Here is a 24,480-nt window from a genome sequence, read left to right as displayed (position 1 = left end):
CTTGATATGTTCTTTTTGACAATGACTGCAACACCATTCATCTTCAATTTGTCATTCCCGGCATAGTGAACCATATGGTAGTCAGATTCAAAATTGCCAATACCAGTCCATTTCAGCTCACTAATGCCTAAGATGTCAATGTTTATGTGTTCCATTTCATTTTTGACAACTTCCAATTTTCCCAGATTCATACTTCTTTCATTCCATTTTCTGAGTTTCCATGTATGCTTACAGCTGTTTCTCTTCATTTTGAGTTGTGCCCAATCAGTAACTGAAGGTCCCAAGGGCTTTTCTCCCACAAGCTTTACTCCATTCACATCATCACGGTCAACTTTACTTTGAGGAGGCAGCTCTTCCCCAGTCACATTTGGAGTGCCTTCCAACCTGAAGGCTCATTTTCTGGCACTATATCTGAAAGTGTTTCTCTGATATTCATAAGGTTTTCAGTGACTAAATATTTGGAAGTAGTTCGTCACTCTTTCTTCCTAGTCTGTCTTCATCTGGAAGCTCATCTGAAACCTGTCCTCCATGGGTGACCCTGCTGATACTTAAAATACTGGTGGCATAGCTTTCAGAATCACAGCAACTCACAAGCCACCACTGTATGACAAACTTACAGACAAGTGGCATATATAAAATGGAAATCTGGTCACTTATGTAAATAATTAAGTGTTCTGAATCTTTTATTACTAGGAATAAATGGAGTATTGGGGACTGAAATTACGATTATCTGTTAATATGAATAACTATACTCTGCTGAACATTGACTGTGTGATGCACTGTCTAAAGTATTTAACATTTATTATCTTATTTAATTCTATTGCCATTGATTAGAAAGGAAATCTGGTGACAATGGGCTGCTAACTGCAAGGCTAGTGTTTCAAATCCACTAGTGGTTACAAATTGGGCTGCTAATCTGAAGGCCAACAGTTTGAAACTACCAGTTGCTTCACAGTAGAAAGATGAGGCTTTTTGCTCCCATAAAGATTTACAACCTCAGAAACTCTATATGGGATTGCTATGTGTTGGGTCAGATTCCACAACATATAGCCACCACCACCACAACTGCTTTTGGTATGGCACTGTAGGCTAAGCACTGCATCGCAAGGTTGGTTTGAACCACAAGATAGGCATTTCGATTCCACCAGTTGCTCCTGGAAAACCCTATACTGGATTGCTATGAGTCAGAAGTGACTCGACAGCAGTTAATAACAGCTGCTCCACAGGAAAAAGATGGGTCTGTCTGTTCCCGTAAAGATTTATATTTTCAGAAACTCAAGGAGCAGCTTTACTCTGTCATGTAGTGTCACTGTGAGTTGGAATCTACTCAATGGCAATGGAATGTTTTTGACTGTTGATTTTGGTTGCCTGTCTGACCCCCAATTTATTCCCTCCCTTCCCTGGATCTGCTCTGTATCTATTCTTGGAAACTGATATCTGAAAACTGCTTTCTCATCTCTGTGGCCATCTCATTTTTATTTAGGTTGTGTTGAGAGATACTATGTGAGACTGGAGTTGTGGAGGAAGGAAAAACCAAGGCACTGTCTCTCCCTCACTTCTGGCAGTTATTGTGTGTCCTCAGGGGCTCAAACTCCTGCAACTCAGTCCTTTCCCTTTCTTAGGATTGTCTGAAACTTCCTGCTGTTGTATATCTGGGCTGCCTCACTACCTTCAGCTTGGCTGCTTAACTTTTCTGATCTCCTTTTTAGTACTGTTGTAACTAATTTCCCATTTTTAATGTGCTCTCTTACACTTCCAGTCATGGGATCTGCTTACCTGTCTGGACCTTGAATGATACAAATATAGGTAATATCTTCATTCCAAACAAAGATTAAGTGACTTTTACAAAGTCACACATATAAAAATTCAAGTGACTATTGTTGGCAGTGTGCTTCTGAGTCAGTCTCAGCTCAGAGTGACCCTGTATATGCTTTCTGAGGCTGTAAGATTTTACAGGAGCAAAAAGCCTCATCTTTGTCTCTTGGAGTAGCTCCATTTCAAATCGAATAGTTCCTATTACTTACTGTTTTCTGTTTCTTATCTCAACTTGTCTGCGCTTTATAGCACTAACTGGCTATTATTATGGATTCCTGGTAAAGCTATTTATTATCATTTAATTGTCTGTCTTACAATAGTTTATGAGACCTCTTTTGAGAGCAAGCACGTATGTTATTCTTCTTATATTCCTAGCACCTACTACTGTGCTTGGAATGTAGTACAGCCTCAATAAATATTTGTGGAATGAATGAGTAATAACCATTATAATCTACAAAGTGACTATTTTATTCTACCAACTATGCCAGAGGTCTTAGATAAATTTAATAACTGAACATTCATTATTATTCCAGTGTCACACATAAGGAAAATATATTCACAGAGTTTAAATAATTGATCTGGTGTGGTGCTGCAGGATAATGCTCTGGATTGCAAGGTTGATTTGAATCTCAAGGTTAGCAGTTCAAACCCACCAGCTGCTCATTGGAAACCCCAGACAGGGTCTCTATGAATCAGAATGGACTCGATGGCACTTTACAACAACAACAGCAATCTAATAATAAACCCAGGTCATCTGTGTAACATGATCTGACATTCGGCTATATCTAGGTGACTCCCTATACTCATCAATATGAACAAAAATATAAATAAATGATTGGGGGCGGAAATCCAAACATTTTATTAGCTTTTCATTATATTTGATGTTATATAAATAAAGACTTATCTCTATGAAAAAAAGGAACAGTTCAGTGCTTTCTTAGCATAAATTAAATGGAGGCACTTTTTTTTTTTTTTAAATCTAAAGCTATTTCTACCTAAGCAAAAGGAAGAGAAGACTGGAAAAATAATCTGAAGAAATTAACAGCTCCCATCACAAGTGTATGGAGTCCTGGTGTGGGCTGCAAGGTCGGTTTGAACCGTAATGTCAGCGGTTTCAATTCACCAGTCGCTTCTCGGAAACCCTCTTCAGGATCGCTGAGTCAGAACCTAGTCAATTGCACTTAACACCACCACCAGTATCACAAGTGTGGTAAACACAGGCTACACCCATAATTCTGTAATCATTTTCTAGAATTACTTGGTGTGGGGTATGAAACAGGTATGCTAAAGACATAGAATTCAAGTTTCAGCTTAATATTTTTGTTTCTTAATAAATCTAATATTTTTGTTTCTTGATAAATAATAATAAATCTATTATTCAGAGTTAAACAGTTGGTCATCCAAAGTAACAGTGTGGGTATATTCCTGCTTGATTTTAACTTGTGTTTCTATGAGTTCCATTCTTTGCTTTGCATGGTGAGAGTAAATATATTAGCAAAAATGTATGGCCAGCTAACTTTCTCCCTACTTTTTTGTTTACTGTGATATATTTCTGGTACCTTTAAATGTAGTTAGTAAAACAACACCCATATTTGTAAGGCTGATTTATAGATTCCACTATTTTGCCTTTAGTTTCTGATCAAAATGAGCCAATACCAAGGGGCTTCAAAAGTCCATGGAAAAATTGAATTAATGATAATAGGATTTTTTTGAAGTTTTTATTGTGAATTGAGTGAAAGATTATAGGGCAGATCATCAGTTTTACATTCAACAAATCATATACTTTGTTTCATTACAATGATTATAATCCCCTCCATGTACCATCAGTTAACAGTATTTCTCTCTATTCATTTTAGCTCTTAAAAAAAACCAAAAACACGAAACAAAAAACAAAAAACAGTCATATGTAATAATTTAAACCACCAAAGGAAACATTCTGCAAGCCTAGCCTCCTGGTCACCAGATCTCAGTCCCTCTCTTTCCATGAATCTAGAGTCATCAGCTGCTCTCTTTCCATGCCCCCATCTCTGCCTCCATCTCTGGTGTTGCTGCTCCTGTGAATAGGATCCAACATTCTGCTCATGCTCTTCTCCCTTGATAGTTATAGGTCCTCTGTTCCTGGATTGTAAGATTAACTGCTATCCATTTATAATACAAAACTTCTTCCTTTACAGTTGTGACAGTTGCAATTAGTCATGATAACAGTTACTATTGAATCATAAGAATCTTATCCCCATCTCTTTTCACCAGGCCCATCTAGACAAGATGAAAACTATTCAGTGGGGACTCTGTCTTCCCCTGCACACTTTAAGCTAAACTTCCTCTAGAAAACTTGTAAGCCAGTCACTTCATGCCTATATCATCTCCTCATTTTAGGTAGCCAATGTCTAAATTGTACTACTGAGAAATCTGTACCTGGACCAAGAAGCAGTTGTTCAAACAGAGCATGGGGACACTGAATGTTTTAAAATTGGGAAAGGTGTACGACAGGTTTGTGTTCTTTCACCATACTTATTCAATCTATATGCTGAGCAAGTAATACGAGAAGCTGGGTTCTATGAAGAAAAACATGGCGTCAGGATTGGAGGAAGACTCATTAACAACCTGCAATATGCACATGATACAACCTTGCTTGCTGAAAGTGAAGAGTACTTAAAACATTTACTGATGAAGATCAAAGAGCACAGCCTTCGGTATGGATTGTATCTCAATGTCAGGAAAACAAAAATCCTCACCACTGGACCAATAAAAAACATGTTTATCAATGGAGAAAAGATTGAAGTTGTCAAGGACTTTGTTCTTCTTGGATCAACTGTCAACACTTGCGGAAGCAGCAGTCAAGAGATCAGACAACGTATTGCATTGGGCAAATCTACTGCACAGGAACTTTTTAAAGTGTTGAAGAGCAGAGATGTCAGCTTGAGGACTAAGGTGCACCTGACCCAAGCCATAGCATTTTCAATAACCTCATATGGATGTGAAAGCTGGACAGTGAATAAGGAAGACTGTAGAAGAACTGATGCATTGGAGTTATGGTGTTGGAGGAGAATATTGAAAGTGCCATGGGCTGACAAAAGAATCAATAGATCCATTCTGGAAGAAGTGCAGCCATAGTGCTCCTTGGAGGCCAAGATGGCCAAACTTCACCTCTCATACTTCGGACATATTGTTAGAAGGGACCAGTCACTGAAGAAGGATATCATGTTTGGTACAGTGGAGGGCCAGAGAAAAAGAAGAAGACCCCCAACGAGATGGATCAGCCAGGTGGCATCATTGATGGCATCAAGTGTGGCAGTGGTAGTGAGGTTGGCCCAGGATCGGACATTGTTTCGTTCTGCTGTGCATGGGGTCACTATGAGTCAGTTCCTACTCGATGGCACCTGACAACAACAACAACAACAATGTCTAAATTATCTGTCCCTACCTACAGCTTCTAAGGAGCTCTGGTAGCGTAGTGGTTACGAATCGGGCTGTGAACCTTAAGGTCAGCGGTTCGAAACTACCAGCCGCTCCGCGGGAGAAAGATGAGGCTTTCTACTCCCGTAAAGATTTACACCCTTGGAAACCCTGTACAGGGTCGCTATGGGTCAGAACTGACTCAACGGCACTTAACAACAACAACAAACCTACAGCTTCAGAAACCCTGTACAGGGTTGCTATGAGTCGGACTTGACTCCACGGCACATAACCACCACCACCACCGTCTATACTGTCTACAGAGGAGATAGCATTGATATGTGATGTGAAAACTCCTTCCCTCTGTGTTGGTATTTTGAGCTACTACATCCATGAATATAGGTCAATTTCATCAAATTGTAGCAATTTACCCTTGGTTCCTTTATCAATTTTTTAAATCTTCTCCTAGTCGAGTTCTGGTTATCAAGCCATCACAGCTAGATCAAATGGGTACTATCTGCAAGTTTGGGTGTTCTTGTGCATCTCCCCTCACTTCATATTAGCTTGATGCTTCACTCTCAGTTCTAGCCCTCTGTGACCATGAGCTCAGGTGTCCCCAGGTCTCACCATACTTCAGACCAACCAGTCCTTCCTCTTCTCTCTCTCATCTCCAGGTCAACGGGTGTCTATGGAACATGGTTGAACTCAACCCATTTCTTCATTGTTTCCTTTCACCCTCTTCCACTCACCAGTAGACCAATGTGATCGCCAGCAAGCTTACATGCCTGTTCATGTGTTTCCTTTGAGTTTGGGTCTTAGAGGGGTTTGTCCTGATGGGACTTGATTGTTTGCCTCGATGGCTTCCCGGCGAACACCTTGCTTATTCTTGTAGTAGCCAATCATACTGCCACTTTTGTTTTGGGTTTTTCCTGCTGATCTTTCTTTGCAGCTGTGTTGTCTGTTGCTCTAGCTGTTCCAGGCTGGTCTGCTTGTCCTTTCTAGTGGGAATGTCCCACCCCAAAAGGCTCTGGGTTGGGTGATAATGAAATTTCCCCACAAGCTTTTAAATGTTCCCTTATAGAAATAAAATAATTTCTAGGATTCACACAAAGAGTCATTATTACTTGTACATGTACAGGCAGTTCCATGGTTATGAACATCTGACCTGCAGACAAATCCTAATTGTCCTTTTATGTGGTTCTGTGGGTTAATGTGCTAGATTACAAAGTCAGTTTGAACCACAGGGTGGCTGGTTCAAGTTCACCAGCCGCTCAGTGGAAACCCTACCCTATACAGGGACACTATAGATCGGAACCGACTTGACGACACTTAACAACTACAATATTGTCCTCCTGGTGTGATGCTGTAAGATAAGCACTGGAATGTGAACCATAAGGACGCTGGTTCAAATCAACCAGCTGCTCCTCAGAAACCCTGTACAGGGGTTCGCTATGAGTTGGAAACCACTCAATGTCACTTAAGAGCAACAGCAATGCTGTCCTCACTGTGAAATGATTGAAACTTCCCCTACTATCAACAAATTCATCACAACACCTTCATTTACTCCGTGTGTAGTATTTAAATTAGTGAAAAAGCTTATGGCCTTTTCTTTCACTAAAATAAGGCTAAATTAGAACTACATGCACCTGTTTTGATTTACCTACAAATTTGATTTTTAGATTCACTTAGGAATGGATCTTCTCCCTAACCCAGGGATTGCCTCTACTTCATTTGGCACATCCCTGCTTGGTTGAGTATTGGCTGAATATGTTTCAGCTGGATACCATCCAAGAGGCTGTTCTTTCAGAGCTAGGAGCCAATTGAAGACTGGAAAGAAATTATTTTTATTTAAGATTTGTGCTCCATGAGTCTTTTTTCCCCAAGGAAAGGACAGTCTCTTAACTCTTCTCCATGTATGTACTAGCTTTTTTATGATAAAGTCTTTATTTCATTAATTCTATAGTAGACACTAATGTAAAATTAAATGCATGCATTTTCTTTGCTGATTTCTAATGACCACAAACAATGTATAATATTTCATATTGTGAAAAGAGCATAAACAAAACTGTTTATACATTTAGTAAAACATTTTATTTTCTTATGATTGAAATACATTATTGATGGCTGGCAATTAAGATGTATCAAAACTGCAGAGTTATGTGACCAGTAGCCATGGAAAAAATTCAATTACATTAGTATGAGAATGCATACTGAGTCATTAACTGCTTTCATTTGAAGGCTATGAAGGAGAGTTAGGAGAATCAAATAATTCTCCATTTAATACAACTCCAGCAAGAGGAGTAGTTTTAATTAGTGGTGATGTTGATGGGTATTTGTTTGTAACACTGTGTGGTCCTAGGGGCAGAAGTCACCATATAAACAATACTGTATTAACAAAAGGGGATTGTTCATTTGGCTGGCACTTGCAGGGCTGTGAGGATATGAAGAAACAATACATAAATTCCCAATCTGTGGCCAAAGTTCTCAACAGTGAATGTAACATTAACTATTGGATACATGAATCTTGCTGAATAACCAGAATAGATTTTATACATCAGTTTTATCCACCAATGTTTAAAAATGTAACTGCAAAAGATAAAATGTTTTCACTGTTTAAGTTATCAAATTAGGGTGAGTTTAGGTTTAATTTAACCACATTTAATTTCTTCAAAGTGCTTAGCTTCCAAGACTGCCTCTTAGTCAAGATAGCTGTTTTTAAACTATCTCTAAAGACAGAAAAAATATTTTGGAACAAATTTTGGAGGCAAGATGATAAAACCTAACCTAAATGGCTATTTCTGTCACATATTGTGGTGCTTTCAACGGCACTAATTGCAGCTTCTATGTTCTCTAGTTAAATATGGAAAACAGGTATTACTCTGGGCCACTGAAAGTAATGGCTTAGACTATTACTTAGACATGGAAGAGAAACTTTGATAGGTTGATTATATTGGTTTCTCTATTGTTTGATAGGGAGAAAGATGAAGGTGTTCTGGGGAGAATGATGAGGTTGACTGCTCTATTACAGATCTAAATCTTGGAAACCCGATGCATGACACTGTGATTTGAAATTGACCCATGGTAGTGGGTGTGTTGTTTTGGTTTGATAGGGTGAATATCAAATAGAAGTTGAAGAAATAAAAGTAGGGGAGAGGGATTGGGTTCTAAATGCATGGGAAAGAAGAAATGAAGGCAGTTGAGAAATGTTGATTTAAAAACATGTGCATTGGAATGAGGACTAGAAAATAGCAGTTTCTACTCTTTTGACCACTGGACCAATAAACAACATTCTTACCAATGGAGAAAAGATTGAAGTTGTCAAGGACTTCGTTCTTCTTGGATCAACTATCAACACTTGTGGAAGCAGTGGTCAAGAGATCAAACGACGGATTGCATTAGACCAATCTGCTACACAAGACCTTTTTTTAAAGTGTTGAAAAGCAAAGATATCAGTTTGAGAATTAAGATGCACCTGACCCCAGCCATGGTATTTTCAATAACCTCATATGCATGTGAAAGCTGAACAGTAGTAAATAAGGAAGACTGTAGAAGAATTGATGCTTTTGAGTTATGGTGTTGGAGGAGAATATTGAAAGTGCCATGGGCTGCCAAAAGAATCAACAGATCTGTGTTGGAAGAAGTGCAGCCAGAGTGCTCCTTGGAGGCCAGGATGGCCAGACTTTGTCTCTCATACTTTGGACATATTGTCAGGGGACACTAGTCACTGGAGAGGGATATCATGTTTGATAAGGTGGAGGCTCAGAGAAAAAGAGGAAGATCCCCAGCGAGATGGATTGGCAGAGTGGCAGCATCAATGGGCTCAAGCGTGGCAACAAGAGTGAGGTTGGCCCAGGACCAGGCAGTGTTTCGTTCTGCTGTGCATAAGGTCACTATGAGTTGGCACCGACTCAATGGCACATAGCAACAACAACAACAGCAACTCTTTTGACAAATTACCTTATGCTAACAGTTTTTCAATGCATGTGTCAGGAATTTGCACTGTGGCTAAGGTGGTAAAGTCAGCCATCAAAACACAAATGGAGTACATTTTATCTCTGATACTCATGGGGTCACTATGACCCTTTTGTTCTTTTTAAAATAAAAGGTAATTTGGAGTTTTATATGGTTGGTTTCAGTACAAGCTTATTTGTATGACCATTCAGCATTGCCAGGAGTAACTCTGATAACTTTCATCCATGACCTGCAAATTATCTCATCACTCATACATCAAACGATTTGTAACTGATCCTACTCTGTATGATTCAGATTCAATGCATTAAAATTGTCACCTTTCACAATTAAAGCGTAAGTTCCTTTGGATCTAGGTTTAAGTTTCTTTCACCCTTCTTCTTCTTCTCTAGCTATGCTATCAACAAGACAACATGTTTGTCTTGTTCACTGCTTAATTTCCAGTGTGTAGAACAATGACTTACATGCTGTAGTCATGCAGAAAGTAACTTTTTGAGAAATATATTACCTCCCTGAGAGAATGAGTAAAGAAAACTAAGCTTATATTTGGTACAAGGGTATGGCTTCAGAAAATTTGTGGGAGTAAAGCGGTTAGTTAAAAAACAAACAAACAAACAAAAAACTAGTAACATTCAGTATCACTTATCGAATAGACAGTTTTCAAAAAAACTTTAATAAAAAATGCTGAAGATACTATTAAGATAGCATTTTGGCAATTTAGAATAATTTACTAAAGTGAATATTGTCAAGTAAAAACCTGGTTTGAGTACAAAACATTGTCAAACTCTCAAGACACACATAACAAAAATCTTTGGCAAAGGATTAATAGAATGCAATAGAGTTTATGTACATTTTTGCTTTACATATATACATTCATCTATAAATATATATACGTATCATTGTTGTTGTTGTTGTTGAAGTGCCATTGAGTCGATTCCGACCCATAGCGACCCTGTATAGGGTTTCCAAGGAGCAGCTGGTGAGCTGAACCACCGACCTTGCATTTCAAACGACTTTTCAGTCTGATGCATTAGCCCACAGCGCCACACCAGTACTCCATATACACATTCCGACTCATAGCGACCCTGTACAGGGTTTCAGAGGGTGTAAATCTTTACGGGAGTAGAAAGCCTCGTCTTTCTCCCGTGGAGCGGCTGGTAGTTTCCATATACACATATACACATAGATCTCCACTTATATGGTCTTCTCATAAACCTTACATATTAATTTGTGGCTTTAGGATTATTTTCCAGATGATAGAATTATTTGTTATTTTTACTTAAGCTATTTCCATGATTAAAATTCCTTGTCTCCACAGGTTTCCGTGAATCAGCAGTGCCTCAGAAAGCGTTTCCCTTCCTGAGACTCCAGGGAAGTCTTGGAACACAAACAACTTGAAAAGGGAGCCTGGCCAAATTGAGATTTTTTGAGCTTTTGTAGACTTGCTGAAGCAGACTGTTAGCACAAACAGAAATCAAAGTCTGTGTGCTCTTTAAAGCAGCAATTTTCATGTAAGTCCAAGGAGCTCACTTTGGGGCTATTTGTTTTGGCTAAAGAAGTGAAAAGCTTTGTTTTCACCACATGACCATTATTTTGCAAGAGGATCATAACAATTTACTCTAGTATCTTTAATCTCACTAAAGAGTAACTGAAGTTATTTGGCATTAAGTTTTCAATAGAAAATTTACAACTAAAATCTCTTAAAACATCACCATTTTCTAGACCTGAAAAAAGTTCCTAAGTATTTTTTTGAAATACAATGGATTCTGGTTATTTTATTTAGATTCAGAGCAGTCTTCAAAAGAATGATGACTTATGATTTGGTCAGTTATTTAATAGATTTTTGTTTTCATAAAAGGGTAGAACTAAGAAATATCAAGATTTAAAAGGTAAGGACCTTGGAACATTCAGAAGAGCAACATGGAAGAAATTGAGAAAAGAATTGAAACGCGTAGAGTAAGATGTCTTACCAAGATGAAGGTATGGAATGTTTGTGTATGTGACTATATATATATATATATATATTTAACTTAAACTGTCCTTTTACATTTGTATGAAGTGATCTAATATGAATACCATACTATTTGATCTATTGATAATTTCTTATTTTAAGGAAGTTGATTTTATAATCTAGGGTGTGTCTACATAGGATTATTGCATCAGGCAATTTAATCAGGAACAGTTATGAGGGACTTAAATGAGAGATTGGAATTTAACATTTTTAAGGTATGCGTTATATTGTGGCAAGATCTGTTATCATGAATCAAAGGTCAGCTTAATCTTTAGGATTCTGGGGTCTTTGAGAACAGAGTAGTGTGGGAGAATCTTCTGAAAAATGGTTCAGTGGACAGAAGTGCTTTGTTTATGTTTAAAATGGTTACTTTACAATGACCCAGTAAAACAAATGTTTTCTTCAAGTTTCACCAATATAACAATTGTATTTAAAAAATGTTCTTTTTAGTTAAGAGATCTGGATATTTGTCTTAGACTCTACAGCTAGAGCTTGAGCTTGCAAGTGGTTTATATACCACGACATTACCATGAATTTCTTCCCTATCAAAAGCTTGTTTTCTCTTTACATATGTGCAGAGAAAATCTATACATGTATGCTGACATAGGAAGCTATGTTACATATCTAGAAAATGACTTTTGCTTGCAATATCAAGATAATTATGAAAAAAAAATTTTTTTTCTTAAATTATCTCTCAACATTTTTTTTTCTCATATAATTGAATGGTTCAAAAATAAGGCTCTGGGTCCAAGATCTCTGGGTTTATGTCTGAGTCAGCTGCCTATTTATTTTGTAACATTGGATAAATTGTTTAACCTCTTTGTGTCATAATTTCCACATCTGAAAAGACTAATAATAATAATTGTCCAAACTTATAGGGATTTTAAAAAAAATATGATTGAAAGAATGATAGGACTATTGCAACGTTCTATAAACATTAGCTATTACTTTTAATAGCTTTTGTAGAGAAAAGTCAAATCAGTAGGGTTTTTGTTTTGTTTTGTTTTGTTTTAAGCAGTAGGCCTTAAACTTAATTTTGATTACTTTGGAGCTTTGGAGTTTGGCAAGATGAGATATCAACGTGGAAGGTGTATCAAAATATTGCAAGCACAAGGTTATCAGGAAAAACTAAGAATTAGGCAATTGTATAAAATCAGTTAAGTTTCTCAACTTCACTTATCTTAGAAATGTGCTTATGAAGCAAAATTCTTTAAGAAGCATCAAAAGATTGTCCTTCAGAAATGTTCTTCAAACCTGGGACACGATTGTTAAAAATACTAGCTTCATGAATACAGAGGCGGTTTTGCATTAGACATGGTAGACGTGAGTCAGAATAGTCACTGGTTACATTTTCTGTGTGAATAGAGTCCAACAGAACATCAGAAACATGATCCCTCTAATTTCCTTTCCCAAAGTGATCAATAAAATAATTTTCTTTTCAAAATCCCATTTGAGCTTGATTTGTAGATCTTGTCTTTAAAGGATGCAATTATAAAACCTTGCGGCAGTTCTTTATTTTCAGTAATATGCTCTTCAGTGAGAGACAGCACTTCCACAAATACTACATAATAATAAAGGATTGTTGTTGTTGTTAAGTGCCGTTGAGTCAGTTCCGACCCATAGCGACCCTGTACAGGGTTTCCGAGGCTGTAAATCCTTACGGGAGTAGAAAGCCTCATCTTTCTCCCGCGGAACGGCTGGTAGTTTCAAACCGCTGATCTTAAGGTTCGCAGCCCGATTCGTAACCACTACGCTACCAGAGCTCCTTAATAATAAAGGATACATAGTGTAAAGTATAGTAGTGCCATCTTGTTGTTAAGTGCCATCCAGTCAGTTCCAACTCATAGCGACCCTGAGTGACCTTGTATAGCATTTCTGAGGAGCAGCTGGTGAGCTTGAACCACCGACCTTGAAATTCAAACTGACCTTACAGTTTAGCGCATTAACCCACCAGATGTCTGGATCACTATCCTATCATTGTTGTTGTTGTTGTTGTTAAGTGCTGTAGAGTTGGTTCTGACTCATAGTGACCCTGTATAGAGTTTCCAAGGAGCAGCTGATTAATTTGAACTGCCAACATGGTAGTTCAAACTGACCTTTCGGTCCATGGCTTTATCCCACAGCGCTACATCAGGACTCCTGTCTCAGCAGCCACCTAATACTTTTGAACCACACTGAGCCTGGCATAATTTAAAAGTCACAGGTCTTTTTCAGATACATTAATATTCAGATTTCCTCAAATTAATTGGTACAGATCTCCTTATGTTTCATCTTCCTTGTAGGTGACCATTTCCATATGATGTTTTGAATTCTTATGCTGTCAATAATTCAATACATTTACATTGCGTGCCTACTAAGCATCTGGTATTGTGCTTGTTATTGTTGTTGTTAAGTGCTGTCAAGTCAGTTCTGACCCATAGTGACCCTGTATAGGGTTTCCAAGGAGAGGCTGGTGTACTTGAACCGCCAACTTAGTGGTTCAAACTGCCTTTGCCGTCCAGCACATTAACCCATAGCGCCACAGCAGAAGTCAACAAACAATATAAAATTAAATATATACAGTTTTTACTTCCAAATTGCTCTAAGTATAGTAAGGAAGGAAGAGATAGACATTTAAACACATAAAATGCAATGTGATAAGAGTGATGGTAAAAGTATGTCCACATCCAGAAGCAAGACAAGGCTACGTATGAACCAGAGAGTCAAGGAAATCTTCCTAAAAGAAATCATGATTCAGCTAAATTTTAAAAATTGAGTATATATTTGTTGTTTGTTGTTATTGTGTGCTGTTGAGTCAGTTTCAACTTATAGTGACCCTCAAGGAGCAGCTAGTGGGTTTGAACCACTGACCTTGTGGTTAGCAGTTCAGTGCTTATCCTGTAGCACTACAGCAGGACTCTGAGTATATATTTATAAGTTACAAAAGAGGAAGAAATATATTTATTATAAGTAGAGATGTATTATGTAAAAGACATGGCAATGTCAAAAAGCCTAGTTAATTAAAAGAATTGTAAGTAGAACAGCGTGTCTAAGGACATGCAGCAGGAAATGATACTAAGATATAAACAAGGTTATATCATGAAGGGATTTTTTTTGTCACCTAATAAATTGGGGTTCTGGGTGATAGGAAGTCACTGATGAGTTGTAGGAAATGGAATAGTATGCTAAGCATTTGTTTAAAAAAATAATTTGGTGTTTACTAGGTTGCAAAAATCAATGGTGGTGGCAGGTGGAAGAGAGTTTGGAAAAGACTAAAAGTGAATGAGAATTATTGCAGTTGCAAAAGCTACACTACACATTTGAGAAATTTCAACATATAAGTGGTAGTTAAAAGTCAGAGGAGTAAGTGAGATTTTCTAGGAAGAAGAGCAGCAGGTACAAGACAAAACTTTAAAGGAATTAGCCAAAGAAGACAAGACTAGGTAGAATCTAGAGAGTAGACAGTGATATAGATATACATGAGAATAAGGGGGATTTCAGGAAGAGAGATTAATGCTTTCAAATGATACAGAGAGATGAAGGAAACTGAGAGCGCAAAAGAATCTTTAAGATTTGGAATTCAGAGGGCTGTTTATGACCTTTTTATGCAGCAATGTTAGGTCAGACTGTAGTAAACAAAATGATGATGAAGTAGTACAGACAGTGATTCTAGGCTTTTAAACAACTTGATGATAACTAGAATGGGATGCATGAATGAGAGGTGGGATTCTTTTAAAAGATGGAAGTACCTTTAATGCATTTATAAATTGGTGAGAAGAGAGGAGATTAAGAGTATGAAGTTGAAAATAGAGGAAATAGGACTGTAACTGATGGATCATGAGCTTAGAAATGGGAACAACTGATTCAAGAGCCAGGGTAGAGGGAATTTCTCAAATAGGCAAAGAAACACCTGGTCTTCTAAGATTGGAGGGAAATTATAGGGTAGATATAAAGATACTTTTGAAATGAAGTTGTAGAGATCATTTGCTAATCATGAGAAGCATGTGACTGGATGGAAGACTGACAAACAGAGAAGGCTGTAAATAATCTTGAACAAAAGTTTGTGAGACAAATTTTGGAGTTGTTTCAAGATTGCAGTCAATTCCAACTCATAGTGACTCTATAGGTCAGAGTAGATTTAGGATGTGGAAAGTGAAGCAGTAAGGATTTTTGGGGTATTGGGTGTGGTGGCTAGAGAATAGGTCAAGTGGTCTTCCAGGATGGAAGTGGAGTAATAAAACATCATTAGATAGGGCTAAGAAAAAAAGTCCAAATGGTCTATCATTGGAAACAACCATTCAAGTTAAATAATTTTTTCTGTAAATTTATGGATTTTGATGCAGTAATTAATCTACCTCACTATACTATTGTTATTGTTGTTAACTGTGGTTGCGACCCACAGCGACTGTGTATGGGGTTTCCAAGGAGTGGCTGGTGAGCTTGAACCACCAAACTTGTGGTTCAAACCGACCTTATGGACCAGTGCTTTATCCCATATCACTACAACAAAACTCCAGATCACTATACTATTGTTGTTGTTGTTGTCAAGTGCCATAAAGTCGGTTCCGACTCATACTGACCCTGTATAGAGTTTCCAAGGAGCAGCTGGTGAGTTTGAACTGTCAACCTTGTAGTTCAAATTAACCTTTCTGTCCAGTGCTTTATCCCCCAGAACTATACCAGGATTCCACTATACTATTGTTGTTGTTGTTGTTGAATGCCGTCAAGTTGATTCTGACCCATAGCAACCCTGTATAGGGTTTCCAAGGAGAAGCTGGTGAGTTTGAACCACCAACCTTGCAGTTCAAATGGCTTTGCAGACTGGTTGCATTAACCCACAGCGCCACACCAGGATATATTACTTCTCTTTACTCTTTTCAAACCATTTACTGAAAGGTGCGGTGGGTTAATTCAATATAGTGTAGATATAGTTTTTCTTACTTTGGATAAAAGAGAGCAGGCGCACATTCACTACTGAAACCATGCTATTACATATAGCCTTCTTTCAATTTCTTCTTTACATTAAAGCATGTGTATTATTTTGTACAAGAGATATTTTAGTACTAAAGATGTATTTGAATCATTAGCTATATGATTTAGAATTATTATTTGTTTTAGTGTATGTACAAGCTATAACTATAAAATAATGTGGCTATACCTACCTACAAAATTCTGTCTTGTTTATTGATTCATCCCATTTTTAGTTTCAAAGAGAGAACAGGACAGAACAGAACAGACCACATTAAAAGTTGCTCACTAGTTCAAATATTACTTAAGTTGGAAACAATCAGTCTTGTGGTGAAAGATATTTAATAATTGGGGAGAGTAAACAATCATTTAAAATAAAGTTTTCATATGTTTTCTTATATTCTTTCCTTCCTAGATGTTTCTGTTGGCAGTAACATGTGCGTATATATCCAAAACTCTCTCTGGATCTTATATGAATTCCATGCTCACACAAATAGAGAGACAATTCAACATACCAACATCTTTAGTTGGATTCATTAATGGGAGCTTTGAAATTGGTAATAATTTATTTTTGCATTACTTTTTGTTATATGATTTGTGTGTTATCCATGAGGCTGGTATGTTTTATTTTTCTTATTTGTTGCATTAACCTATTGAATCTGATTATGGTCTATGTTTTCTAAGAGGATTGGATAGCCTTGTAAGCTTAGAGTATGCCTGTTGTTGTTATGTGCCATTGAATCAGTTTCGACTCATAGTAAGCCTGTACAGGGTTTCCAAGGAGCAGCTGGTGAGTTCAAACAGTGACTGTGTATATGGTTTCTGGGGCTATAAATCTTTACTGGAGCAAAAATCTTCACTTTTCTCCCAGAGAGTAGCTTATAGATTCAAACTTCTGGCCTTTTGGTCAGTAGCCGAATGTGTAATCCACTAGCCAGCAGGGATCCTTAATTACAAATTGTTATAATTAAGTGCAGTCTAGTCAGTTCAGACTCATAGTGACCTTGCATAGGGTTTCCAAGGAGTTGTAGGTGAGTTTGAACAGCTAACTTAAGGTTCAAACCTACCTTGCAGTCCACTGCTTATCCTGCAGCCTCACACCAGGACTCCAATCACAAATTGTTGTTGTTAAGTGCCGTCAAGTCGATTCTGACCCATAGAGACCTTGTATAGGGTTTCACAAATAGAACCTTTAAATTATCCTTGATTCCATTCTTCAGTCCTTTTCACTGACTTCTCTTCTTTTGTTCTCTTCAATTGTTGATGGTCTGCTGAGATCTGTTTCTGTATCTACCTTTCATGGAAAACAGAACCCTACTTTGGGTCAGGGATCAGTTCTTACTTATTTTCTTATGCAGTTTTAGGACCATTTCCAGTATTTGAGATATAGGTGGTATACAAAAATCCTAGTTAGTAAATGATGAGTGGGGTTGTTTAAGACCTTGTTCATTGAGCATTCTCAATTTTTTTATTTCTAGGAAATCTTTTACTGATAATATTTGTGAGTTATTTTGGAACCAAACTGCATAGACCTATAATAATTGGAGTTGGATGTATGATAATGGGCTTAGGGTGTTTCTTACAATCACTACCTCATTTCCTCATGGATCGGTAAGTATGCCGGTGTCTGATGACTTTTTTAAGTTCAATTTTCAACTGCATGAAATAAAGCTTGGTGTTTTCTTTCTAGGATCTATCCTTTCTGAAAGCACAAAGCATTGTAGTGGGAAGCATATGATGTGGGTTATGCTCCACCACTCTGTTTTATGTTTTTGACTACCTCACTTTCACTTGCATGGTCACATTTTGGCGATTTATTAAATGAGGATTTGGGTTAGCTCTTTCATGAAATTAATTCTGATGAAAAGATACTTAGAACCTTCCCAAATTTGAGATTACTCCTTTTTCAGGACCATTTTGTTGTTGTTGTTATGTGCCGTGGAGTCGGTTCCAACTCATAGCGACCCTGTACAGGGTTTCTGAGGCTGTAAATCTTTACGGGAGCAGAAAGCCTCATTTTCCTCCCGAGGAACAGCTGGTAGTTTCGAACTGCTGACCCTGAGGTTAGCAGTCTGATTTGTAACCACTGTTCTGCCAGAGCTCCTTTACAGGACCATTTAGACACTTCTAATTTTGAGTGGTGCCTGGGTGGTGTAACCTGTATAGCATTCAACTATTAACCGAAAGGTTAGAGGTTTGAATCCACATAGACACAAGAAAAGGGAGAGATAGTCTACTTCTTCCACATAGGAAGAAGGGGAGACAGGTTAGTCACTGAAAACCTTATGAATAGCAATGGAACACTGTGAGCACCAGAATATTGAACACTAAAACATTATGAAGAGCATCAAAATATTATCAGATATAGTGCCAAGAGATGAGCCCCTCAGGTTGGAAAATACTCAAAATGCGACTGAGGAAGAGCTGCCTCCTCAAAGTAGAGTTGACCATGATAACACAAATGGAGTAAAGCCTTCAAGACCTTCATTGGCAGATGCGCACAACTCAAAATGAAGAATAACAGCTGTAAACATTCATTAATAATCAGAACATGGAACGTATGAAGTATGACTTTAGGAAAATTGAAAATTGTCAACAATGAAATGAAATGCACAAACATCGATATCTTGGGTATTAGGGAACTGAAATGGACTGACATTGGCCATTTTGAATCTGACAATAACATGGTTTACTATACCTGGAATGACATGTTGAAGAGAAATGGTGTCACATTTATCATCACAAAGAACATATCAAGATTTGTCTTGAAGTACATACAACCTTGTAAGAAAGACCAGTTAATTCAACTGCTATTCACATTTACATGCCAATCACTAAAGCTAGTGAAGATGAAACTGATGAATTCTACCAACTTCTTTAGTCTGAAATTAATCAAATATGCCATCAAGATGTATTGATAATTACTGGTGATTGGAATGCAAAGATTGGAAACAAAGAGGAAGGATCAGTAGTTGGAAAACATGGTCTTGGTGATAGATCACATGAAATAATTTTGCAAGACCTATGACTTCTTCATTGCAAATAATTTTTTAAACAACATAAAAGACAACTATACACATAAACCTCACCAGATGGATTACAAAGAAATCAAATGGACTACATTTGTGGAAGGAGAAGATAGAAAAGCTCTATAACATTAACCAAAACAAGTCCTGGGGCAGACAGTGAAACAGACCTTCAATTGCTTGTATGCAAGTTCAGACTGAAGCTGAAGAATATTTTAAAAAGTCATAAGATCATTTGACAAAGACCAAAGACTGGAAGAGTTGTGGGAGGACATTAAGAACATCAAGCAAGCAAAAGGTCATTAAGAAGACAAGAAAGAAGGAAAAGACCAAAATGATTGTCAGAGGAGACTCAGAACTTTGTTTTCCAGCATAGAGATGTTAAAGCAAATGGAAGAAATGAGGAAGTAAATAGAATAGAAAAATTTAAAAAGTAGCTTGAGAAGATCAAGTCAAATATTATAATAAAATGTGCAGAGACCTGGAGTTAGAAAACCAAAAGGGATGAACGTGCTCACCATTCCTCAAGCTAATGGAACTGAATAAAAAATTCAAGCCTCGACTTGAAATACTGAATGATTCTATGGGCAAAATATCGAGTGATAGAGAAAGCATCAAAGAAAGATGGAGGGAATACACAGAATGATTGTACCAAAAAGAAATGGTCAGTGTTCAACTATTTCAAGAGGTGACATTTGATCAAGAGTCCAAGGTGCAAAGAACAGGGCACTGATGGAATACAAATTGAAATCATTCAACAGACTAACGAAGGCAGTCACTCATCTATGCCAAGAAATTTGGAAGGCAACTACCTGGCCAACTGATAGGAAGAGATCCATATTTGTGTCCATTGCAAAGATAGGTGACTTAAGAGAACGCAGGCTCATTGGACAATATCACTAATAACCCATGAAAGCAAAATTTTGCTAAAGATAATTCAAAAATGGTTTCAATCATACATTCACAAAGAACCGTCATAGTTTCAAGCTGGATGCAGAAAAGGACATGGAACAAAAGATATCATTGCTGACATCAGATGGATCTTGGCTGAAGGTAAAGTATATCAGAAAGATGCTTATCTGTGCTTTATTGACTATGCAAAGCCTTTCAATTGTGTGGGTCATGACAAACTATGGACAACATTATGGAGAATGAGTACTCTGGAACACTTAATTGTGTTCATGAGGATCCTGTACGTAGACCAAGGGATCATTGTTCAAGCAGAACAAAGGAACACTGAACAGCTTCAAATCAGGAAAATTGTTCATCAGCGTTGTATTCTTTCACCATACTTATTCAATCTGTGTGCAGAGTGACTAATCTGAAAACCTGGATTGTATGAAGAAAAGTGTGGCATCAGAGTCATAGGAAGACTCACTAATAACCTGTGATATGCAGATGATACAACCTTGCTTGCTGAAAGTGAAGAGGACATAAAATATTTACTGATGAAAATGAAAGATCACAGCCTTTGATATAGGTTGCTCCCTCAACATAAAGAAAACAAAAATTTTCACCACTGGACCAATAAATAATTTCATGATAAATGGAGAAAGATTTAAGTTTGTTAAAGTTTTCATTTTTCTTGGATCAACAAACAACACTCATGGAAGCAGCAGTCAAATAATCAAACAATGTATTGTGTTAGGTGAATCTGCTGCACAACACCTCTTTAAAGTGTCCAAGAGCAAAGGACAAAGGTGTGCCTGACCCAAGCCGTGATATTTTCAATAACCTCATATGCATGTGAAAGTTGGACAGTGGATAAGGAAGATCATAGAACAATTAAAGCATTTGAGTTATGGTGTTGGAGGAGAATATTAAAAGTACCATGGACTGTCAAAAGAACAAACCAATCTGTGTTAGAAGTACAGCCAGAATGCTCCCTGGAAGCCAAGATGTCCAGACTTTGTCTGTCATACTTCAGACATATTCTCAGAAGGGAGCAGTCTCTGGGGAAGGATATCATATTTGGTAAAATTGAGGGTCTGAGAAAAAGAGTAAGACCCCCAATGAGATGGATTGGTACAGTGGCAACAGCAATAGGTTCAAATGTAACAATTGTGAGGCTGGCACAGAACCGGGCAGTGTTTCGTTCTGTTGTGCTTAAGTCTGCTATGAATCTAGACTGACTCGATGGCACCTAATAATAACAACAAGATACACCCCAGAAAGGAGTTCTCACAATCTACTACCAAAAATTCCATTATTGAAAACCCTATGGAGTACAGTTCTACTGATATACTCGGGGTCACCATGAGTCAGGATTGATTCAATAGCATTTTTGTTTTTTAATTAGGATGAGATTCTGTTTAATTGTAGGACACCAAAATCCGAGACCAGTCCAAAGGTTACTATTTCTTTTAATTTTTATTAAAGTAAATTCTGTGCTAGGTGTCTTTGGACATTTGGGCAAGTTACTTGTATTATTTCTCTGACAATGTTTTCCCTTCCTCTTTCCCCTCCATTCTCTCTGTTTTCTCGTTATAGAACTTCTACTACTTAATTATTGGTCATTCTGGATTTAGCGTATGGTTTTTTTTTTTTTTTTTCATTTTTCTCTTCAATCATCTATCTCTTTTTCTTCAGAGAGATTTATTCAGCTTTTCTTCCAAATCTTCTATTTGAAGATTCATTAAATTTATTATTTATTTATTAGATTTATTAAATTTTTAGTTTATGCTGTCTTATTTTTAATTTGCAATTTGCTTTGATCTTTGTCTTTTTTTTTTTTTTTTTAAGAAATGTCACATTCCTCCTTCAAGAATACAATGTCATGTCTTATCTAAAATTTATTTGGCTGTCTTCATTGTCTCTTTCTCTATTTGCTTTTATCACTGTCTTTAATGTAATTGACTTCCTTCAAACATCTGGTGGTTCTTGGCTATTTGTTCATATTTAAGAGAGAGGAGCAACAACAAAAGATTCATTGGAATTTGTGCATACACATGTTGTTATTAAGTGCTGTCAAGTTGGTTCCAACTCAAGCGACCCTGTATAGGGATTCTGAGAAGCAGTTGATGGGTTTGAACCACTGACCTTTCAGTTTAAGCAGACCATGTGGTCTGTTTGAGACCTTGTAGCTTTATCCTGTAATGCTACACCAGGATAATTTACATTTGTTGTGGTGATGGTGGTGAAGTTCCGTCAAGTTGGGTCCAATTCATAGTGACCCTATATAGGGTTTCCAAGGAGCAGCTGGTGAGCTTGAACCACCAACCTTTCAGTTTAAACAACTTTGCAATCTGATGCATTAGCCCACAGCGCCACGCCCGTACTCCGTTTGTAGGACTTGATAATGGAAGACTTCTATGTAGGATGATTGCTCAGGTACTAGCTGTAATTTAGACTACTACAACTGCCCATCAGCTGTCAGTTTTCCTAAGGCTGGATTCTCTAATCTGTTGCCTGATTGGAAAAGCTTGTTTACTCAATAGATTGTTGATAGACTTTGACTCATAGGAACCTATATATAACAATGAAACACTGTCTGGTCCTGTACCATCTTCATTCTAGGGAAATCATCTTGTAACACTATATCAGAATATATTCTGCTGTGATCCACTGAGCTTTTATTGTCTAGTAGAACCATATCTCCAGCTCTTTCTGTTTGGTCTGTCTTCATTTGAATCAGATCACCAGGTGAAACCAGTCCACCATGTGTGACCTTGCTGGTTTTTGAAATATCAATGGCATAGCTTCCAGCATGTAGCAACATGCATGCAAGCCACCATGGTCTGACGAACAGACAGAATATCCAGTAGTAGGTACAAATCTTACTTTCACACAGTGTGTAGTTTTGTTGTGTGTTTAGTTAATTCCTCCAGTATTTAGCGGCCTCTCTATACTCAGATGTGCCTGTTCTGATTCTCCAAGGTTAATGGACACTTTCAAGTGGTATGGAGAAGAGTATCTCTGGGTTTTTAAGTGTTCTTTACACACAATTTGGAGTCCTGGTAAGGTGACGAAACTGCAAGTTCAGCAGTTGAAACCCATCAGCCATTCCTTGTAAATCCTTTATAGGGTTGCTATAAGTTGGAACTGACTTGATGGAACTAAACAACAGCAAACAAAATATACACTTTAAACCAAAACTGTTTTTTGATGATTCCTACTACCATTTTTAGAAATATCTCGTGATTCCAATTGCGGAAGTTTTCTAGGAATATGTGGTATACATTTAATTGATCCCCTCTAGGTACTTAGGTTGCACTTTCTCAGACCTGCTAATTCAATGATGAATCACTTATTTACTATCCAGTTTTCAAAATGTAGTTAAATTTTTGTTATCAAATCTCCGCTTCTTTCTCTTTTGTGGAATTCGTATCTTTTCCATTTATTGTCATTTTAGTGGTGTTTTGGGAATGAAAAGACTTGAATGAGTTATTTGGTTTTATTAGGTGAAAAGTTAAATGAAAAAACATTTTATCTTCTTAGGGATTGCTGAAGGGATCAGAGGGCTCCAGGAAAATAGTATCTTTTGCTGTTGTTAGTTGCCATCAGAAAAATGAGATGTGTAACAGAATGAAATGTTATTCAGTCCTGTGCTATCTCCATGGTCTTTGATATGTCTGAACTCATTGTTGAAATTTTTATGTTAACTCGTCTCACAGAGGATTTTCCTTTTTCTCTCTAACCCTCTACCAAGCATGATGTTCTTTCTAGTGACTGATCTTTCTGGGTGATGAGTCCAAAGTAAACAAGATGAAGCTACACCATCTTTTTTCTGAGGAGTCTTCTAGTTGTATTTCTTTCCTATTCTATCTAAGGAGTCCTGGTGTGGTGTTGTAGGATAAGCATTTGATTACTAACCACAAGGTCAGAAGTTCAAACCTAGCAGTCATATACAGGGTTGCTATGAGTTGGAACTGACTCTGTGGCACTTAACAACAACAATAACATTTTATCTAAGACCTATGTCAAATAACATTCAGTAACTATTTCCATTTCTTCCTTGTCGATATTTTGCTTTTATTTGAAGCTGGCATGCCTCATGTTTACATCCTTAGTTTACAGACACATTCTGACATGATTGGAAATTATTCTAAAGGGAATGTAATCCACTTCTTGTTATTATGTCCCATAACACAGAATTTAGGACTGTTGGTGACTGCTAAGCAGTAATAGTCTTAAGCTCATTTGAAACTCAAAAGAACATGTTTTCTTTTGACTTTATCTTATTTAACAGAAATAAAGCAATTCAGCATAATTTCTGAAAAAGAGAGACAGCTAGACATGCTTTCTTCCCTTACTGTGACATACAAGTTACTTCTGAAAAAAGAACATATAGCTCTTATGGTAATTTGCTTAGGTAAA

The 24,480-nt window shown here is 37.3% G+C and overlaps 1 protein-coding gene across 2 annotated transcripts in view; it reads left to right on the top strand.

Annotated features, from left to right (window-relative positions):
- The first annotated feature begins 11,042 nt into the window (after positions 1 to 11,042).
- Positions 11,043 to 24,480, top strand: part of SLCO1A2 (solute carrier organic anion transporter family, member 1A2) — a 41,668-nt gene continuing 28,230 nt past the window's right edge. Inside the window, exons 1-3 of one of the 2 annotated variants that reach the window (XM_006866926.1) lie at positions 11,048 to 11,160; positions 16,554 to 16,695; positions 17,617 to 17,749. In XM_006866926.1, coding sequence (XP_006866988.1) covers positions 11,101 to 11,160; positions 16,554 to 16,695; positions 17,617 to 17,749 — 335 coding nt within the window. In that variant the 5' untranslated portion in view covers positions 11,048 to 11,100. Of the gene's footprint in view, positions 11,161 to 16,553; positions 16,696 to 17,616; positions 17,750 to 24,480 lie in introns of both variants that reach the window. The other variant, XM_006866927.1, reaches the window with a different exon arrangement.

The sequence above is a fragment of the Chrysochloris asiatica genome, unplaced genomic scaffold (assembly GCF_000296735.1).
Source record: "Chrysochloris asiatica unplaced genomic scaffold, ChrAsi1.0 scaffold00098, whole genome shotgun sequence".
Classification (NCBI taxonomy): domain Eukaryota; kingdom Metazoa; phylum Chordata; class Mammalia; order Afrosoricida; family Chrysochloridae; genus Chrysochloris; species Chrysochloris asiatica.
This window is presented reverse-complemented; position numbering and strand designations above follow the sequence as displayed.